We start from the raw sequence: 22,008 nt of genomic DNA on the forward strand, positions 1-22,008 counted from the left end.
TTACTGAAATCCATGGATCAGACGAATTTCTCAATCCCATGGAATGTGCGTTCACATTTTGTTGTGTGATTTCATGTGGTTTTAAATAGTTACAGGTCTTGAGTTCATAGACAAATACACATATTTACCCTGAATTTATATTTCCAACTTGACAAGCAGTTCAAAACATACATTAATTTATATATATATATTCAGGAGACCCTAGTGTCAAAACGGTTAGAGATAGCGATGTGAAAATCGGCGGGTATGTCATTTAGGGTATGGGGAAGCAATTTGTAAAATAAAAAAAAAATCAGCTCAAATTTCTGCCACCAGGGGAGAATTTGGCACCGTAAACATGAGATGGAATACTTAACTTAGGATTATATTTTAATATCAGAACTTAGAAATCTATAGATATTGTTCTATGTGCTTATTCGCTTGAGTGATATTCTGAAAACGAACTGCATGCGACACAGTTTCGCGTAGTATCTCATTGGGAACAAGCATTAAACATGCTGTTTAATGCTAGCTATCAAATTGACAAGCGTCTATATGCTGCCACAGTCTTTCAGATATCCCCATAGCCAGAAATCACAAGAATTGAGATCTGTTGATCGGGCTGGCTAGAACTGCAGAAAGTCTCTAGAAATGATGCAAGCATTTCCAAATGTTGAATGGAGCAGTTCCTTCACTTGTCGACCAACGTGGGGAGGGGCATCATCTTGCATGAACACTAGTCTCCAAGCATTGCCTTTCTTGCAGGGCGGGAATAATGTGATCTCTTAGAAGAGCGCAGTACCATGCACCAGTTACCTTAGTGCACGGGGCCATGAGCTGTAGACTCTTCAAAGAAAAATGGTCCAATTATAAACTGTGCTGTGAGTCCACACCATACATTCACAGTAGATGGACGAGAAGTTCCCCATATTCAGAAGTTTTTTGCATTTACAGCCCCACGAAGAGTGAAATGTGCCTTATCAGACCACAAGATCATTTGAGACCATGTATCGTCAAGTTCCATTACGAGCCAGAAATCATAGAGCAAAGTTTATTCGTTGTTGGCGATCACAAGACTTTAGTTCTTGCACTACGTGAATCTTGTAAGGGAACCAGCGTAAAATTATTCGAAGCACCTTACGTACAGTAGACCAGGGAAGGTTCAAGTCTTTTGACACACCTCTGGCACTACCGACTGGTAGTGTTTCGCATTCTGACCATTGCAACCGCCACTTCATCCACTACCTCCGTTCCGACACGTGGGCATTCCCGGCCTGGAATTACACCTAACTGCCCAGTCGCTTCAAATTTCTTTATTAGTTTTTTATTAGCAACAACGCATTCTGACCATTGCAACCGCCACTTCATCCACTACCTCCGTTCCGACACGTGGTCGTTCCCTGCCTGGAATTACACCTAACTGCCCAGTCGCTTCAAATTTCTTTATTAGTTTTTTAAGCCCCACTGATATCAAAGGTCCTTTACAGAAACCTTTAAGTTTCCAATATTCACGTAGTGCTGCATTAGCGTTACGTTACTGTTATTCTGGCAGAACAGAACAAAAGAGCACTTTCCTTTTTAGTAAAAGCCATAATGGTTATTGATGGTGGCATTGGGCTTTCTGCTTTTATCTAACAGGATGTCATTTGCATAAGCAGCGTGTCTTGAAGTAAATGACAAATTTTACACATGTGCATCGCTATTTCCCCCCTGGTGGCAGAAATTTGAACTAATATTTTTTCTTCTGCAAATTGTTTCCCTATACCCTAAATGACATAACCACTGATTTTCACAGCACTAACTCTAACTGCTTTAACACTAGGATCTCCTGAATAGGGACTCTTATTTTACAACCACCCAGTATATACATCTGTTGCAAAGGAGAAATTTAGATAAAAGATCTTTTGAATAAGATCTTTGCTCTTATTCAATTCTGCAGATATATAAGGCGATTTTCCATTTTCATTTCATTAATGATAAATACAATTTTTCTAATTGCAGCAGTCCTGGAATGGAATATTAAAGAATCTAGAGCCATATTTGGAATTTATGTTGACAATGTTGGACGGTGCAGTTTTCATCAAGGTTGCCTACAGTATCCACTTTTCATTGCAGAAGAGTGCTAGAAAAATGAAAATTTAAGGAAAATAAAGGCACTAATTAAAGAAATATAATATTAGTAATAATAGTATTAAAACTGCATAATGATGGAAGGAAACAAAGTGATGCTGTATCTATTGGGGAAGTACCTCATGTTATTCTCACTATCAAAAAAGTACCTATCCAATTCTTTCTCACATTGGCGATGATGAAGTACACCAGTGGTACCTTACATTTCGACTGTGGCCATTGTTGACCACTGGCGGTACACTTGTCAACCCACTTTCTATATAGCTAAAAATCTTGCACTTAATAGCGAGATCCTCTATACTGGGCATACGGCTATAGCTTAGTTACAAGTTGTTAGGTGTACCATCGGTGATGCACTCGTCTATTCAAGTCTTTTGACACACCTCTGGCACTCAAAATGAAAAAATATATTTTATTTTTGAAACAAATACAGTTGTATTCTTAATAATGAGGTCAAAACTAATCAATAAAATAAAAACCTTAGTGAGTAGCTCAAAACTAATAGTTATTATTTATGTTTTTCATTGAAACAGTGTAGGCACATAGTCGACTTTCCTCGAAATCTTCACCAAATGTACAAATTATCTTAACTTTATCTCTAGCTTCCTTGACACCTTGTTCATTTTGAATTTTTTTGTAACAAAGTTCATCTCTTCCTACTCATTCTTGCTGTCCCTTCATATTTTCCCCTTTTGTGATGAGCTATGGTACTACTACTTCTTGGTCTCTTCCTTGCAGGTGGTCGGTTTTCTTCAATTTCAGCATCATCTTCAGCCTCTATTTTCATGTCCAACAATCCTTATAATATTCTGTCAAAGCTGTAGCATATCCAATTTCTTGCTGTTGTCACCCAAATTATTATATATTATCCAAGTATTCACGATGCATGTGCCAAGAGCTATTTCAAGGAAAACGTTTTGTACCATTTGATACTTTTTATAAGGGCGGTATAATAAGATGACATTTGGTCCAAGACATATCATAGAATTTTATCCAGAGGCCACTGGTGGTACATGATGGCCCCAATAAAAGAATATTCATTGGAGCCGTCATGTACCACCAGTGGTACACTCAAAAATGGGTCAAAGGTGAAAAAATAAGCCAAAGTACAGTTTATAAACATTTATAATTCATAAAAATTCCACTTTCATAAAAAAACTAAATCAAAAAATTTTTCGGCCACACACTAAGCAATACAGTTTCCAACATCGTCGCCAACATGTAAAATATTTTGCCACACCTCAGGCAACTTATTCCAAAGTTCTTCAACAACAAGCTGCCTGAAGATAAACTTCAAATAGTCAATCAACTGTTCTTTCTAAGGTTTTAAATGAGGGGATGGTAAGACAATTAAGAATGGAGTATAAAAGATATAGGCACAAATTTCTACATATTTTTCCCCCCAACGTATTACTCTGAAGTTCAACACACTTGCTGTATTTAATCTGCTAAGGGTTTTAATTCTTCAGTTGGTTGGTTGGTTGATTGATTTGGGGTTTAATGGCATATTGGCCAAGTCAAAATAAAGAGAATACTAAATATTTTTGATAGCCTTTAAAACACGTTGCCATGTCAAGAAGGTAAATATTATATACAAAAGTATTTATACTTAATTCATCTGATACACCCTCAGGCATCTCTCATATTGTGGAGTTATACTTCATAACTGTTTTGCCATCATTACATCACCCGGGTGCCTACCTACCTACCCACCGAAGAATGGTCAAATAGCTCTGAAACGGTGCCGTCTGGGTGGTGGTATCCGCTGAGAATAAGTAACAACAGTCTTCTCTTTTGGTGAAGCGTTACTTATTCGAAGTAGTGCAATATCATGGCAACTCGTTGTGAAAGTATCCACAATATGAGATATAACTTAAATGATGCCGCCTTTGCAAAAATTTGTTAATTCAGAGTTTAGCTAAATACTAATATGATGTGTTTGCACTAACTTGTACGTATATAAAAAAATTAAGTTAAATCAAAAATATAAAAATATAAACTTAAATCTTTGTATATAAATCATTTGAGTGTAGAAAGTTAAAAGCATCAGACGTGTTGTCTCTGTAACCTATATAATCTGACTGAGTGTAAATGGTTTAGTCAGATTAGTACGATGATAGGCCAACAAGCCATGAAACAGTGCCATCTGGGTGGTGGTGCCCACTGATAATAAGTAACAGTAGTCTTGTCTACTAGAGAAGCGTTACTTATTCGAAGTAGTGCAGTACCTGGTATCTTGCTGTGAAGGTAGCCAGCAGAGATGGGGGGAAACCCCTGGTGCCGTCAGACAACTAATACACTTGTGAAGGTAGCCACAATATGAGATATAATCAAAATGATGCCTCTACGTAGTTTAATTTTATGGGTTAACTATGGTATATTTACACTGATATTATATAGTTAATTTAAACCCATATGGAATTATGCCTTGTGAATTTAGCCTTTAAATATAGTTACTATATACAGGGTGTCTCAAAAATACACGGTATAACTTCAGGAATGAGTTCCTCATATGTAGACAATAAAAATATTTTACCTCAACATAGTTCTGGATATGCTTGGTTTCCGAATTTTGAAGGTCTGTCTATGATACTTAACTGTTCACATCACCTTATAGTAATTGTTCAAAATGTCCACCTTCTGCCTGAATACAGGCCTCACATCTACGTCTCATGGACTCCCAAAGACAATGTCAAATTCCTGATATGTTTCATATTGTCTCACAACCTGCCAAGGCACCTCTGTAGCCAGGTGGGCATGAGCAGCAGTGCGTAGCACACGCTTCTTGATTAGACCGGGGTTCGAGCCTGTGACCACCAAATATGGAGGATGCGGAAACGTCAGGGAATGACCACCGCATATTCCCGGAGCAATATGGCCTTAGTTGCTAATGCTCCTAACAAAACCAAATAAATAATAACAACTTGTCACAATTCGATTGCGGAGAGTTTCCACATCAGCTACCGGAGTCGAATACACCAATGACTTTAAATGGCCCCACTAGAAGAAATCTAGTGGGTTTAAATCAGGTGAGCGTGGAGGCCAGGCAGTTGGTCCACCTCTACCAATCCACAGACCAGGAGCACGAGGTGTAAAGGTTCCATGTTCACAAAGGCGGCGATGGATATCTTCAAACGTTTTCCTGCCTGGGCATCTTCGTTCTGAGAACCTTTCGTGGTACAAATGACGAGCCTCCAGAGCATTGCCGCCTGCCAAACCGTACATAAAGTGCATATCCACTTACTCCTGATTTGAGTACATGGTCGGAATGGAAAACCACCAGATTCTGTCAGTACCTTGTGATGAAGGAAATCACCTGCGGGAGATAAGACATTCCGGTTAATAACTCGGGAACATTTACAGGAACTATGTTGATATAAAATATTTTTATTGTCTACATATGAGGAACTCATTCCTGAAGTTATGCTGTGTATTTCTGAGACACCCTGTATAATATACCTTTGGTAATTGCTATTTTTAATTTGATCACGGGATTTTTCCATTGCATGTAACTCTGCAGTATAAATGCTAGTTTCTTGTGGAATCTTACTGGATATTACTTTGTGTGGAAAGACAACAGCAGATCCCACATAATATTCTGACTTCGAGCTGTCGTATAGATTGGCAGGTAGCCAGAATACTGCACTCAATGTGATGCAGAGAGTTGCTGGTAGACTGGTGGTGGTGGTGTAGTAATCTTCTTCCATATCTTGAGGGAGAGGTCACAAGTTGGAAGATGGGCATGCCAGGATTGAACGGAATTGCCTTGGTGATAGGAAAACTTTGCTAACCATAATGTTTATTTCATTTAAAAGCCTTGGATTTGAATACCAAAATGACTGAAGTGCAATGGTGTTTTGGAGAATTTCCCATTGTGGCTCAAGGATGGATTGGGCAGGAATTTCAATCTAAAGGCGTACTGCAAGGACAACTGTTTATGTCAAAGAGACAGAGATGATTCATTTGCTTAAACATAAAGGCTCTGGACAGGGATGTGCAGTGGTTGTCCAGATGGCCGGAAGGTGGACTGGACTTAACAACCAAAGTACATTACCTCTAGTAGAACTATAAACCTGAGACCCATAATCGAGTTTGGAATGGACAAAGGCTTGGTAGAGATGAAGGGTAGAACAATCTGCACCCCAAGAAGTTGATGAACGGGTACGAAGGATGTTAAGCCATTTAATACATCTAGTCATAAGCTGACAAATATATTCTAGAAATGTCAGCTTCATGTCAAAAATAAGTCGAAGGAATTTGACTTCTGCTACCAGTAGAAGTCAAATAGGATATTGTTTTGCAATATCCAGTAGGATATTGTTTTGCCCAAGCCTTAAATCTGGATCGGGATGAAGATTACTTTTGCAACAGAAGTGTACACAAACGATCTTCTGTGATGAAACCCTGAAACCCATTCACCAATGACCAAGATGTAAGGCAATCAATGGTTTTCTGCAGTTGCCTTTCAATGACCCTCATATTGCACGAATGGCAAAATATAGTAAAATCGTCAAAGTAGAAGGCATTGTTTACCATGTGTGGAAGTTGTTTGCTAATAGTTTATTTTGATTGAGAAATGCAGGACGCTTTGAACAGATCCTTGCAGGAGCCCCTCCTCCTGACAAAACACTGAAGTGAGTGTGGATCCTAAACGGACTTGAAAATGGAAATTTGAAAGAGAGTTTTTAATAAAAAAAGAGGAAGGTTACCTTAACACCAAAGTTATAGTGGTCTTATAATATACCAAATTGCCAGGCTATGTTATTTGCTTTTTCAATATCAAACAAAACTGCTATCAAATGCTCGGATTTAATAAAGGCTTCACAAATGTATGTTTCAAGTTGGATTAAATGATCCAGAGTGAATCTGTTTCTGTCCTGGAAAGCAGACAATTTTTGTTTCCAAATAACAATATAAGGCGAATATTAACCATTCTTGCCAGGACCTAGCACAAACAGCTCGCCAGAGTGATAGGACGATAGTTACTTGGATTTCTAAGACTCATTAGCTTTTCAGATAGGCACTTCTCTGATATCATGACACTTATTTTATAATACTTTACCTCGGCTATGATGAGAAAAAGTTGATTTACGATTAAATTTGCAAGTGTCTGCAATCCTGCCAGAATCAACAGGAAAGAGTACATGCTGAGAGATTTATTAATAAATTTGGCCCTGGAGAGTATGTGCAAGGCTCATAGGGAAGAAAAAAATTTTTCAGTGTGGTCTGTGCTTGTTAACAGGAGAGACTGTTTTTATAGGGATGGGATATATTTAAATAGAAGGCATGCAAGAATATTTGGTGATGCAACTGAGGCAATGTTGGGTGGGTCAGTAAACTTTGGGGAAGACAGACTAATAGATTAAATAGGACTGAATAAGGAGGCGAAAGTGATTCTTGCACAGCTTGTTGGAATATGCAGCAGCCTGCAATGCAAGACGTTTGGGTTTTTAAGCCCTGATGTGGGTCATCATGCAACAAGTAAATACATGGACTGCATTAGGACAGGTGCATGTATACTTGGATGTACAGTAATGCTATGAGCACAGAAAAAAATCTGAAGTACTAATTAAGTCATTAAATGTCAACACTGGGGATATCTGAAACATGGTGTCACTCAGACAATAAGGGATGCAGCAGCCTGCAATGCAAGACGTTTGGGTTTTTAAGCCCTGATGTGGGTCATCATGCAACAAGTAAATACATGGACTGCATTAGGACAGGTGCATGTATACTTGGATGTACAGTAATGCTATGAGCACAGAAAAAAATCTGAAGTACTAATTAAGTCATTAAATGTCAACACTGGGGATATCTGAAACATGGTGTCACTCAGACAATAAGGGATGCAGAATATGAATATGGGAAGTACAATGTGTACAAAAAGGAGAGCCAGGACAGGAATGATTGGAGGGGTTATGACATCAGATAAGAAGCCTAATAAATCTAAGGCAGTGCAACAAGTCAATACGGGTGGCCACTTTAATGTTGAATCAATTTAGTGTTACATAGGCTGTGGGAAAACAAAAATAAGAGTGGAGATCTGCTATAGGCCAAAGGAGTGGGAGGAGTATAACAAACAACTACACTGAGAAATAGAGCAGGAAAGTAAATCAATATGTCTTATAATGAGGGATTTTAACATTCCACATACTGACTGGAACTCATGGGTTGGACACACACACACTAGCAAGACTTTTGTGGATTTATTGGATAACTGTTTTCTACAACAACATTTTAGACAGGAAACAAGAGGAAGCAATACTCTTGATCTGGTGATCAGCAGCAAATCTTGTTGCATTAAGAATCTGCAGGTAAGGCTCACTGGGTTATACTTAAATACATAACTACCACCAAGGAAAAGGAAAAGTCTTTTGTTCTCATAAGGGTGACTACAACAGTCTCAAACAGTTTTTAAATTTTATGCAGTGGGGCTATCTGATGATGCTACCAACAGCAAATTCTAAATGGAAACATTCAAGGAAGTAATCATAGAAACTACTAGGCTTTCCATACCAACAAAAAAAATACCATTCCAGACTTACACTTAAATAGATTGCCAATGAACTGATAAGACTTGTGGTAAAGAAGAAAAATTCATAGGATGCACATAAATTATCAGATAATACAGAAGCCTACAGTTGATATAAACTAGATGGTAATCAAGATTCAAAGGAGGCAAGGAAAGTTAAGACAGATTACAAGAAGTCTCTGGCAAAGAATGCCAAGAAAAGCAGCAAAGACTCACTTCTTTATTTGTATTAACAGTAGAAGTAAGGATCTGAATCACATTGGTTCACTTGATATCAGTGGTTTAACTTTCAATGACCCTGTTCAGATTGCTGACAAACTGAATAGATATTTGCATCTACAGTAATGCATGAGAACTTATTTAGTAAGGGTGACCCCAGGTATTCATCAAAATCTAACAGGAAGCTCTGATTTTGTGATAACTCAGAGGAAAGTGGAAGAGAAATTGTTGAAGCATAACATAAAAAAGGCATCTCATCTATGGATGGGATCCATCCAATAATATGAAGGGGGGCAGCAAAGGAGGTAAGCCAACCCATAGCCATAAATATCAGAGCATCTTAGATTCAGGGGAGGTCCTTATTGACTGGAGATGTGCAAATGTACCCCAATTCACAGAGGAGGATCAAACGGTGATAAGAGTTACACACCTGTTAGCTTAACTTCTTTTGCATGGAAATTAATGGAGTCATTGGTTAAAGAGAAATGCAGGACCATCTAGACAGGAGTGCAGTTATACTTCAGTCACAGCATGGAAAATCTTGTCCCACCAATCGGAATGCATATTATTATGCAGTAAAAAAAGGAACTGTATGCAAAATATAATTTTGTATCACATACTTAGATTTCAGGAAAGCTTTTGATACTGTTGCACATAACAGACATCTGTTCAAATCGGAGTGGTGAGACATTAGAAGACAGAGTGATTATGGATTCACGGCCCTTCATGGATTAAAGTTATTAGTGGTCCGTTGATGGACCCACAGTTGTTTTCTGTATTTATTAATGATATTGTTGAAGGCATACCAGCCTTAATGTCTAAGTTTGCAGTTGATAAAGGTCAAGATGGCGGTTAACAGTAATCAAGTTAAGCCAATGCAACAATATTTAGAAAAATTAGGCAGATGGTCTGAGAAATGACAGCTGAAGTTTCATTGATAAATGCAAGGCAACTAATTCCAGAATACCATCAACTCTAAATGAGCAGCCAAGCACTGTGAAAGCTAAAAAGAAATCATCCAACCAAAATCATAAGTGTATGTTGCTACACTCAAGGTAGTGGAAAATGAAAAAGACCTAGGAGTAATTGTGTAGTCAAATATGAAATTATCTGTGCAATTCAGCAAAGTTGCCAGGGCAGCTCATGAGGTTTTGTCAATAATATAAAGGAACTTTGCTAGTAGGGATAAGGAGATGATTATACCATTGTACAAAGCAATCGTTAGGTTGCATCTTGAGCAGTACATACAGGTCTGGAGCCCTCATTTTAGGAAGGATGAAGATCTGCTGCAGAACAGGTGCAGAGAAGAGCAAGAAGTGCAATGAGATTGGTGAAAATAACAAAAGAGTGGCCTTACCAATCAAGGCTTCTGCAAATTGCAGTGTCTGGAGACTAGGCACCTGCTATGTGATCTGATTGAGGTGTTTAAGGTGCTGAATGGATTGAGCAAGCTCAATACTGATGGCATCCTTCCTCTTCCTTAGATTAAAATACGAGTAAATAAAAATTGAAAGTGACGAAAGATAGTTGTGGAACAGACGTGCAGAGGTTTGCTGTCAACCAGCAAGTGGTTGACTGTTGGATCCAACTTCCATCTGTTGTTGTTGTGGAAGGATATTCAAAGTACTTTTGTTTTTCAAGTGGTATCCAGGGTTTCCCCCTATTTGCCACGTTTTCATCTGTAAGGCATGTGCCAAAGCCTGCAGTATGTGAGAGCGTGTGTGGTTATGTTGAATGGTGAGTGCTGGCACGTGGCAACTTTGTGGCCAGGGGGTGGGGTACACCTTGTCCTCACCCCAGATCCCCATCCCTTACTACGTGGAGGCATGCCAGGGACTGTACACCAGACTGTTATTGAAGCTTTCAGTGATATCCTGAAAACCCAAAGGGTACTTTTTGAGAACTGAAACAGGAATAAGTGGGAGAAGTATGGGAGAAATGGAAAAAGAGGATAGAAAGTTGAGGAGAAGGAAGAGACTTCCTGGAAAATGAAAATTAGATGTTTAGGAAAAAGGATAACAGAAAAGAAGATGACCGGCAAATTAACCTGGTGAAACAAACCTTATGTTAACTTAGTATTCATAACAAAACTTACATTATGGAGGGGATAGATGTGGGAAAACTGGGGGGGTTATGGTTTATAAGCTGGTTTTCTTGTGTCATATGCCACCGCCACTATTACTACTGATAATAAATCTGTAGGACAGTCAGAGTTCCTCAACCAACAGTAACATCAGAAATAATAACAACCACCCTGTGTACTTGGTAGCAACACCCAATCAGGGAGAAATAATAATAACTCAATGCAGTATTAATCATATTGCATCGAGTGTGGCGCAGGATAAAGTCATTCGCGTTCAAGCCTTAGGCAGAGGGGTTGATTCAAAAAATCAGAAGCGGTCTCGCGAGGAAAACAGTGGAGCAAGTGGCGCTGTCCCTCGATGGCTACCACAAGAGAAGGGCAAGACCATCCAGCCCCACCAACTGGAAGTGCTTCTGCACAACTGCACTAGTGACCACCCAGGAAGGAAGAAAACGTCAACGCATAAGTGGAGCATCGAAATGAATACATCATGCAAGCATACTACAAAATAACAAAGCTGGAGACCGATATGACAACTTACAGGGTGAGACTACATACCAAGTGGCTGGAACGATTCCTGGATATTGAGGTCATCGAACAGCAAATAGCAGACCAGTGAAGGATCATCGTCATGAAGAACCTGATAGCTCCTGCAATCTTCGAAAAAATCAAGCAGGATGTGAATGATCAGCTACAAAGGATAAAGAATGTGGAACCAGAGGAGGAAGAGCAAGAAGAAATACAACCCACAGCAGCTGAAGTGGAAAGAGACAAGGTCATGATATCCAGAATAGAGGACACGTGGAAGAAGGCCCTCACAGAATTCGAAGAAATGGACCCCACAAAATAATACCGCATTACCTCAACAACAGTGGTGCAACACTGGAAGCCATCCAGAGAGCTATGTATTGTAGCAGCCATTAGGATTAATGGAAGAGAAATAAGAGACCAGCAGCAGAAGAACCGAAAACAGAAGGAACCATCAGCTTGGGAAAGAAGACTTCAGCAGAAAATAGAAGAATTAGGAGTCAAGATAGACCAATTGATCCAGTACCAACAGGGCAAAAGGAGCAAGAAATTAATTGGAAAAGTGAAGAGCATCCTCAAGAGAGACAACGTCCACAACAAACATGAGACAAAGAATCAGAGAATAGGAGAGTACTTGGACACATTGAAGCAGAACCTCCTTGCACTCAGCAAGAGACTAAGCCGATACAAAGAGAGCTCCCAGAGGAAAATAAACAACTAAATCTTTGACGAGGACCAAAGAGGCTTCTATAGGAGTCTCGGAGAAGATGGGAAAGAAAGGAACAGACCACCCGAGCAGAAGACGATTGAGGAGTTCTGGGGAAACGTATGGAGCAGGGAAGTAAGAAGCCGAGCCCCCTGGATTGAATTAAAATGCAAGTAAACCAAGGATGTACCAGAAATGAGAGAGTGGGAGATTCGGGAAGAAGTAAAACAGATAATCAAGAACTCTCAGTTCTTTCTTGATTGTCGTTATCTATTCCTGGAGTTCACAACTGGCGAACTCCAGGAATAGATAACGTCCACAAGCATCTGGCAGAAGAGTTCCTGGTGAAATATAGGCCAATCACCTGCCCCCCAACAATGTACAAGATCCTGACCAGCTGCATAACCAGAAAGATATCAGATGACTTGGGGAGCCAGAACATAATGGCCGAACAGCAGAAAGGATGCAAGGAGCAATTAACCATAGATGCCACAGTTATGTAGCAAGCCTACAAGAAGAACCACAACATGTACACAGCTACATCGATTACCGCAAGGCCTTTGACACCATGCCCCATAGCTGGCTAATAGAGGCACTGAACATCTACAAAGTCAATCCGAAATTGACAAATTTCCCTTGAAATGATGGTGAAATGGAGTACCATCATCAAGGTCGAAAACATCACAACCAGGCCAATCCCCATCAGGAGAGGAATCTTTCAGGGAGATGCCCTGAGCCCATTGTGGTTCTGTTTAGCACTTAACCCACTATCCACCATGCTCAAACAGTAGCAAGTATTGATATAATCTCAAAGAAGGAAGGAAGAATCTGTACAACCTCACCCACCTGATGTACATGGATGACATCAAGCTCTACGTGGAAACTGAGAGCAACTACTTGAGATCACCAAAGAATTCAGCAATGATATTAGGATGGAATTTGGTCTAGACAAATGCAAGACGGATTATACCAGGGAAAATTAGTCAATCGAAACTATCAGCTGGACTGGTAAAGATATCGAAGCCATTGCAGAGGGAGAGGCCTACAAATACTTGGGGATGATACAGGCTCAGCAGTTACAGCACAAGGAAATTAAGGCCTGCCCGATTGAAAATACCATCAGGGAATCAGAAGCCTGTTGAAAGCAAAGTTGAATGGAAGGTACACAGTTAAAGCCATAAATACCTATGCAGCCGCAGTGCTAACATACCCGTTCGGGGTTATAGACTGGACTAACACCGAGCTGGAGGATATCATGAGAAAGACAAGAACAACGATGACCAAGACCGCTAACACCACCTGAAATCAGCCATGGGGGAGACTGACAATCACCTGGAAAGAAGGAGACTGATAGACTTCATTGAGCAACAGAAGACAGCGATTGCTAACCTGAAGGATTACTTCCAGAAACACACAGCAGCACTCCAGCAAGCTATGAGGAAGATAGACAAGCGATATACCCCACTCAACTTAAGTGAGGAGTCCCCCCCTAACTAGGAGGCACAAACGAAGCTAGAAAGATGGGCAGAGAAGACACTCCATGGCAGACACTACAATGATCTTCATCAAGATCACATAGATAAAACTGCTCCCAATGCATGGCTCATGAGGGGACACTGTTCCCCGAAAATGAAGGATTCATGCTTGTCATCCAAGACCAGGTAATCAACACCAGGAACTATAGAAAATACATTTCCAAGGAGCCCGGAGTGTCCGATGACACATGTCAACAATGCCACCTGGCCTCAGAAATGATCCAACACATCACTGCGGGATGCACGGTGATCACCCAGACTGAGTACACTCACAGACACGACCAGGTAGCCAGGATAATACATCAGAAGCTAGCAAGGAAATACCAGTTGATAGAAGAAAGTGTACCGTACTACAAGTATGAACCCCAGACAGTACTAGAGACCCCAACCCACAAGCTGTACCGGGACTGTGCCATAATAACGGATAGGACTATCCCGCACAACAGACCAGACATAACCCTTGTGGACAAGGAAAAGGCTACCTATCTGATTGACATAACGGTACCCAACACTGGCAACCTGTAGAAAACCCATGGGGAAAAAATCAGGAAATACACGAACCTAAAACAGGAGATCATGAGATGTGGCATATGCAACAAGTAACGACCATCGTGTCAACCATGGGTATGGTGCCAAAGACCCTATATAACAGCTTAGCAGCAATAGGTCTCCAGCGAACATCTACAACAAACTCCAGAAAGTCTCAATCCTGAACACCTGTAGGATACTCAGAGAGTTCCGGGAACAACAGGAACATCAGACATAACAACAACCACCCTTGGTAGCAACACCCATCACAAGGTGGAGGCTCCAATCAGGGAGAAATAATATAAGAGCAATAATAATAATAAGAAGAAGAAGAAAGGGGAACAGGACTGGCCCAGTGGTTGCAACAATATCATGGGCCTAGGTTTGAATCTCTCCATAGAAAGAGTTGAGGGTGGGGTGTGGGGGGGAATAAATGTTTGCTGGTTCATGGCATGTAGTCCATATACAGTACGTGATCGACATGGGAAAGGGATAAGATCTGATGGACTGTGAAAAAGGGATGATTGACAGGTACCAGTTTTATGGAAACTGCAAATTTTGTGGCTGTCTGCAGACTGCTGGTGTCAAGGTGTTCCAAGAGTGGATCGATAGTGGACAGAGCAACAGTCATTGGGATAATGGTGGGCACCCATGCCTCACTGATGGTCATGATGCACATAGACTGTCTAGCCTTGTAGGTGCCAATAGGCAGAAACCAGTGGAATGGTTGACCAATTGGTGACCAGCAGCATTTCCAAGATAAAGATTCAACAAATCCTCCTTAGTATGGGCCACTGGAGTAAGTGTCCAGTCAAGGTACCCATGCTTACGGCCACCCATTGTCAACGACACCTAAACCTTGCATTTGCAATGCTTCATTGGACAATCATCAATGGTCCCAATGACTGGAAAAACAAATAGCCTTTTCAGACGAGTCATATTTTCTGCTTTTGTCAGGTGGATGGTAGACTGAGAGAATAGTGAAAAATTGCAGAGAAGAATCACTCCGATGTTCTGGTCCAAGAGAAACAGGCAGGTAGAAAAGTGTTCTAGTATGGAGATGCTGCTCCTGAGAATTCCGCAACCCTAGAGCAGATTTTGAACACCAAAAACTACCTATCCACTGTTGCACAGCAGGTACACATTTTCAAAGTAACTGTCTTACCAGATGGTACATGTGTGTTCCAGCAGTATAATGTGTCCTGCCACATTGCTGATATAGTTTGAGTGATTTTCAGGATATAAATCATATAGAAGATCTCTGGGGGGGGTATGTCCTCCTCTTGACACTAGTATCACTGCCACATAGTAAGGCATGACTCTGTGAGGCCTCTGAACATAGCAGGAAGTATGTTGTACCATGTTGCCAGGGTTGCATTGCATATATCTGTAGCAGTCTGCAGTAGATGATTCAAAAGTAAGAACTATTAATTGACATAATCCCAGAGATTTTGTTTCATTCACAGAGAAAGGCATTTACAGATAGATAGAGATTCTGTAAAATTATACAAAAATAATTAGGTAATTACTGTGCAATGTTTTATGTTTTATTCAGATGAAAAGGCATTTAGAAAGTGACAGAAATTCTATAAAATTATACAACAATAATTAGGTAATTAGGAAGGACTGTCATTTAATTAATTAGCTGTTTCTAATCTTAAATTTAAGAAGTACTAAGCAAAAGTCAAAATTTTTCCTTCATTTTTCATTAAACTTACCAATTTCACAAATCCAGTTAGTTCTTCACCAAAAGAAAGAACCTTTGGTTTGTCAGACAACTTTACACTACTTTCACAAAGACTGCATTCTGCATACATGTAAACCTGCCGATGACTGAAATGAAGGAAATGCTTTGTTCTAGCATATCTTATCCTGATGAGCCATACTTCAATATTCTGTCCACTAAAAAATTGCTTAAGTGGATTGGTACCCTGAAAATAATCAATAAGCAAGCAAGTTACTCAAAATATGGTTTAATATATGTCAGAAAAATCCAGTGTGAACAGCTAAAGAACATAAGAAAAATTACACTATTAGAAATTTTTATTATTGCCAAATTATGATTAAAAATACCATTCCTTCTAATCACTGGTCAACATCAAAAATGTTTCTTGGCTTGAAAATAGTCAATTCTTCTTAATTTCAGATTGAGAAAAACATATATAACATTTAAAACTGTCAGTTAGCTCTTGGTTCCACGATATAGTCCCTCTTATGATTTAGGGGAATATTGGTGAATACTAGGGAATTTTGGAGTCTAGAGAATTGATAGGTTGGTAACACTGAAACAGGAACCGATACGGCATTTTTTATATTTCTGTGTATCATTTAACTTGCAAGTGATGTTATGAGTGACATTCATTTCATTTTTTTTTTTTTCTTTCAGGTTTATGGACAGAAATTACGTAAAAAGCAAAGGATGCCACGTAAATGTGTTAACAGTGTTGACAATTTTTGTCATGTGTGTGATGATGTGGCATTTCCCACATAGAAATGCCACTGACCACTTGCCCACTCAGAAATGTCACTGAGGACAGCCTACTACCATTATTTTGGCTGTAAGGTAGGGGGATGAAGGCATAGGCACCTATTTGCTGGAACACATGCTGTAAATCTCCATGGAAGGTTGAATAACAAAGGATGTTATGCCTTTGGCCATCCCAATGATTTGGAGGGAGCCTTCAAACCATGTAAATGACTGTTATTTCTGCATGGTGCCTACTCTTCAGCATGACATGTAAAAAAAAAAGTGGACTGTGGAGTACCCCAACATCCTCTCAGCTATCCGACCAGCGGCAAATGGGGATGGTCTGCCTGTACCTCACCCTCCAGAAGAGTACACTTTGGAGTCTGATGAAGATGGGGACAGTGAGAGGAATAATGGTCAACCTGGGCCTTCACCATCGCAGGATCCTGATTTTGTGCCAGAACCTGAGTCGCTGCGTGAGTCACAAAGAATCACTCAAGGTGAACTAACTGATCTAATTAGAGACCGCGATCTATCATATCGAAAGATAAAGCAAAGCTTCTGGGATCCAACAGTGGAATCTTCTGCAACCAAATGTCAAGGTGTCCATGTACAGGAGCAGCCAGAATGCTTTGATTCCATATTTTAAAAGTGAAAACAACCTTGTTGCCTGCTGTGATGTTAATATAATATGATGACAGCTTTGAATGTGGAGCACAACCCACGAGAATGGTGGCTATTCATAGACTCATCAAATCTAAGTTTAAAAGTTATTTTGCTCCACAATGGCAATCCTCTTCCTTCAATTCCTCTAAGCCATGCTTGTCCACTTCTGCTATAGTATAGATATCTTGGTACTCCAGGAGCCCTACACACATATGGGTAGGGTTCAGGGATACCCAAGAGGCTAAAAAATAATAGAATACACTTCAGGTGTCCCTTCTACAGCAATAGTAGTTAAAAATACTGACCTTACAGTCACACAAAGATGGGTCACCTCTGCTCCCCAGTGGGAGTATGTGCCCATATCACCAGTGCTGTAGGACAGTTTTACATTATTTCACTATATTCCAGACCAGGTGAAGATATAAATCCAACTATTGAATACCTACAAGTAGTCACAAACTTGCTACCTACTGCAAATATTATAGCGTGTGCTGATGACAACTGCCGGTTAGCCTTATGGCATAGCCGCACGGAAGACAGAGCAGGCACACACACAACGGCCAGATACTTTCAGACTAAAAAGCCACCTCACCCTTTTAAGTGCTAAACCAACCAAATAACCTCCCAACTTTTAGCGGTACCATGTGGGAGAGTGACGTTGACGTTACTCTTGCCACCAATTCAATAGCTTATAAAATCACAGACTGGTGTGTCCAGCCAGCCCGGACCACATCAGATCAAAGAGCAATTTCCTTCAAACTAAACAGACAATTACAAAAAAATCCAACACTCTCTGATGGATATCAAAAGGTATAACCTTAAAAAGGCAAATTGGCAGATTTTTGCAGAACATACAGCAGTTGAGCTGCAAAAGCAGGAAAATGAGTGGTCTAGATCAGGCAACTGTAGCCCGGACGAGCAAGCACAGACTATGACAAACATTTTAACAAAAACAGCAACACTGTCTATCCAGCGGGAAAAACCGAGGAAGCAGGCAGTTTCCTGGTGATGCCATGAACTGACTATACTCAGGAGAAAGGTACACCAGGCAAGGAGACATTTTCGAAGAGCCAGAACATCTTGGCCACAAAATGAGGTGGATGCACTGAGAGATTCTTATAGAACTCTCAGGAATCAGTATACAGCCCTGGAAACAATAATCCTTGGGGAGTTGTCTACAGAATAGTGACCTGTCAAATCAGATGGAACCCCAACCCTGTGTTGGGTGATTCTGTAAATAACATTCTAGGCAGTATCATTCAGACTGAAACTGGGAATCATTCCCCCACCCAGCTAGACATTATAAAAGAAAACACTGAATATGACAATGCCAATATTTAACCTCTGTTTACTATACAAGACTTAGAAATAGCACTAGCTAAAACCAAAAACAAGAAATGCCCAGGTTTTGATCTCTTAGAGATAGATTGTCAAAAAAATTAGTGGAAATAGCACCAGACAAATTAATAGCACTATATAATAACTGTATGACAGAATATATATTCCCAAAAATATGGAAAAAAAGCAGTGTTAAGATTAATTCTCAAAAACATTGAAAAACCCCCTACTAATCCCAAATCATATAGACCAATAGCCCTACTCCTGTACTAAGGAAAATATATGAAAGACTAATATACAGTAGATTAGCTCAATATTACACAGAAGCAGGTTTACATTCTAACAATCAGTATGGTTTTAAGCAGGGCAACTCTACAGAGGATCATGTCCCATCTACTGACAACAGTTAAAAACTTGAGGAGAAATATATACTGGCAATCTCCATTGACTTTGCTTGGTCATTTGACTTACTCTGGTGTCCTAGTGTCCTTAGGAGACTCCGTCAGGCAAAAACCTCTATAAGGTAATAAATAAACAGCTACCTTACACACAAAACCACAAAACTCTATAAGGTAATAAATAAACAGCTACCTTACAGACAGAAGTGTCTCAATACACACAAGGTTCCAGGAATTGACATGCCCTGTAAATAAAGGATGCCCACAGGGTTACATCCTTGGCCCTTTCTTCTGGAACATTGTTCTTTATGAATTTCTGGCCTTGGATCTGGGCCGTGTCGAAAGCCTGGCTGTTGCAGATGACATGATTTTCCTTGAAGGTAACACGAGAGTGGTTGTAGAGTAAAGATCAAAATGCCACCCTCTTTCAGCTGCAAGAGTGAGCACAAATGCACATGCTCAAGATATCACCTGAAAAAACCAAACAAATACTTCTAAAAGGCAATTTGGACATAACAAGACGTCCACAAATCAAAATTAACACAACCATTATAAAAATGATAACAGAACTAAAATATCTTGGAGTGGTCTTTGATTCAAAATTAACTTTTTATCCCCATTTGATCAACTTGGCGAAGAAAGGGAGAAATTATGCAGGTATGCTTGCCAGGATCAGTCGAGCATACTGGGGGCTCAAAAGAAAGAATCTGGCAATCATATACCGCTAGATAGGAATAAATTACAATCGATACAAAGGACAATACTACTCACTATTACCAGAGCATGTCACACAGTAAGCACACCTGCACTACAGTAGCTGGCCGGAGCTCTCCCACTTTAATTGGAAGTAGCCAAATGAGGCTTATATTATAGATTTAAAAAGGGAATACCCAGAGAATTTTTGGGGTTAGCCCTTGATACAACCAAGACTTCCATCCCTTGTCGTGGAAGTTGATAGCCTAAATAAGTTTAAGGCTCAGCTGGACAGGTATTTCGAACGAACAGAAGGGTGAAGTGGAAGTGGTTATTTTTATTTATTTATGTTACTTTTTTTTTTTTTTTTTTGGCTGATGCTGCATAAGCTTGCTTTCTTGCATCAAATGCCTCTACTAATGCTAATGCTAATGCTAATGCTGAAAGAAAAAGAATAGGCACAAAGCTCCATGAGTTATAGCAAACAAAATGGGAGCAGGAAACCAGAGGTCTGGTTACCAAAAGGTTTCTGCCATGGGTGGCAATTGTTAGCCCAAAACCACCTAAGTGGTATGCCCCTGAACTTTCTGCAACGTTTATATTGACAGGTCACGGCTCCCTAGGTGAAACTAACCTCCTTAGGACTGACTGATGACACAAACTGCACCTGTGGTGAGAGTGAAGATTGGGCACACATTTTATGTGAATGTATAATATATGACATCCCTAGAACAGAGCTAACAGCACAGACTGGGCCCCCTTCCCCACAGGGAAGATGTTGTCATTTGGTTTTTAGGAGCATTAGCAACTAAGGCCATATTGCTCCGGGAATATGCGGTGGTCATTCCCTGACCTTTCCGCATTCTCCGTATTTGGTGGTGGGTGACGGGCTCGAACCCTGGTCTAATCAAGAAGCGTGTGCTAGCACTGCTGCTCCTTCCCACCTGGCTATGGAGGTGCCCGGAGGGAAGAACATCTGTTCATCATAGAAGAGGAAAATTATAAAGCCTTTACATCTTTCACACAGAAAGTATTTGAAATGCGCCGAACTATCCAAAGAATGGCAATTCAATCCCCAGCAATTAAACAATAATGAATAGTTAAAATCGCTCATGTCTCCCACCACGCCCAGACGATGACTTAAAAACTGTCAGGATAGCAGTATTCTCTGCCTTGACAGAAACCTGACATGACAAAACTCCCCAGGACTACCCTGCCACGTGTAGGAACCCACACGAAATAAGTAACCCTGTAGGTGGGGGTACAGGCAGCCAGTGAAGCAGATTAGCCGAAAAACATCAGTAAGCTAATAACAAGGGTATGCAATGTAGAATGAAAGAAGAATGAATGAATGTAAATGAAAGACAGAATGAATAGGTTGAGCACTGAGTGAACTAGGAATTATGGTAAAAGGGAATAAATGGCAGTTTTGGTGGAAGAAAGAGTGACCAAGCATGAGGGAAAGAGAGATATATATATGAATGGGAATGAGTGGAAGAGTGAATGTGGTTGGCCGAGGGAATACAGAGTTGGTAATAACTTACATTACTTTATATATACTAACAAACATTTACTAACAACACAAACACTGCATTCTCCCCTGGCCTGCAGCACGACTGAGGAATTGCAGTGGTTTGGGGTATCCGGGGAGTGCGGTGCAGGGAGCAAGAGTTGAATAAATGAAATGAAAGCCAGAAAAATGAACAAAAGTATAAGAGTGTGAGAAAAAGGGCATAAATGCTACAGTTAAGTACACACTAACCTAGTTTTAATTAGTATTTAAATTTACACTACACATCATTGCATCCCCCTTGGTGTGTGAGATGAATGAGTGTGAGTGAAAAGAAAGAAAAAAATAATACTAAATAAAAAATAAATATATATATATATATAAAATTTGAGAAAAAAAAATTATAAAATATAAAAAAAAAGTATATAAAAAAAAAAGAATGGAGAATGCAGATTGTGAACAAAGTAAATGTGTGTCTCTCCCACCCCTTCGCTTGGTGGGTTCCCCACTGCTGGTTAACATGTCCCGCCCCCAGAGCAGGATGGGCAGTTTGACCTTCCTACCCGATTCAACAGTACATGGACCTGACAACCATCACAGACAAAGACATACTGCGGCTTTGCTGCCGACACGCCATTTGGCAATCTGAACTGGGTACTCTAACCCGGTTCCCTTTTAAAACCCCATCCCCAGGCA

The 22,008-nt window shown here is 40.1% G+C and overlaps 1 protein-coding gene across 1 annotated transcript in view; it reads right to left on the reverse strand.

Annotated features, from left to right (window-relative positions):
• Rrp5 (Ribosomal RNA Processing 5) overlaps positions 1-22,008 on the reverse strand; it is a 615,569-nt gene that overhangs the window by 168,883 nt on the left and 424,678 nt on the right. Inside the window, exon 27 of the mRNA XM_090384558.1 lies at positions 15,959-16,171. Coding sequence (XP_090240684.1) covers positions 15,959-16,171 — 213 coding nt within the window. The remainder of the gene's footprint in view (positions 1-15,958; positions 16,172-22,008) is intronic.

The sequence above is a fragment of the Mastigoproctus giganteus genome, chromosome 11, assembly GCF_048544385.1.
Source record: "Mastigoproctus giganteus isolate SK-2022 chromosome 11, ASM4854438v1, whole genome shotgun sequence".
NCBI classification, from domain to species: domain Eukaryota; kingdom Metazoa; phylum Arthropoda; class Arachnida; order Uropygi; family Thelyphonidae; genus Mastigoproctus; species Mastigoproctus giganteus.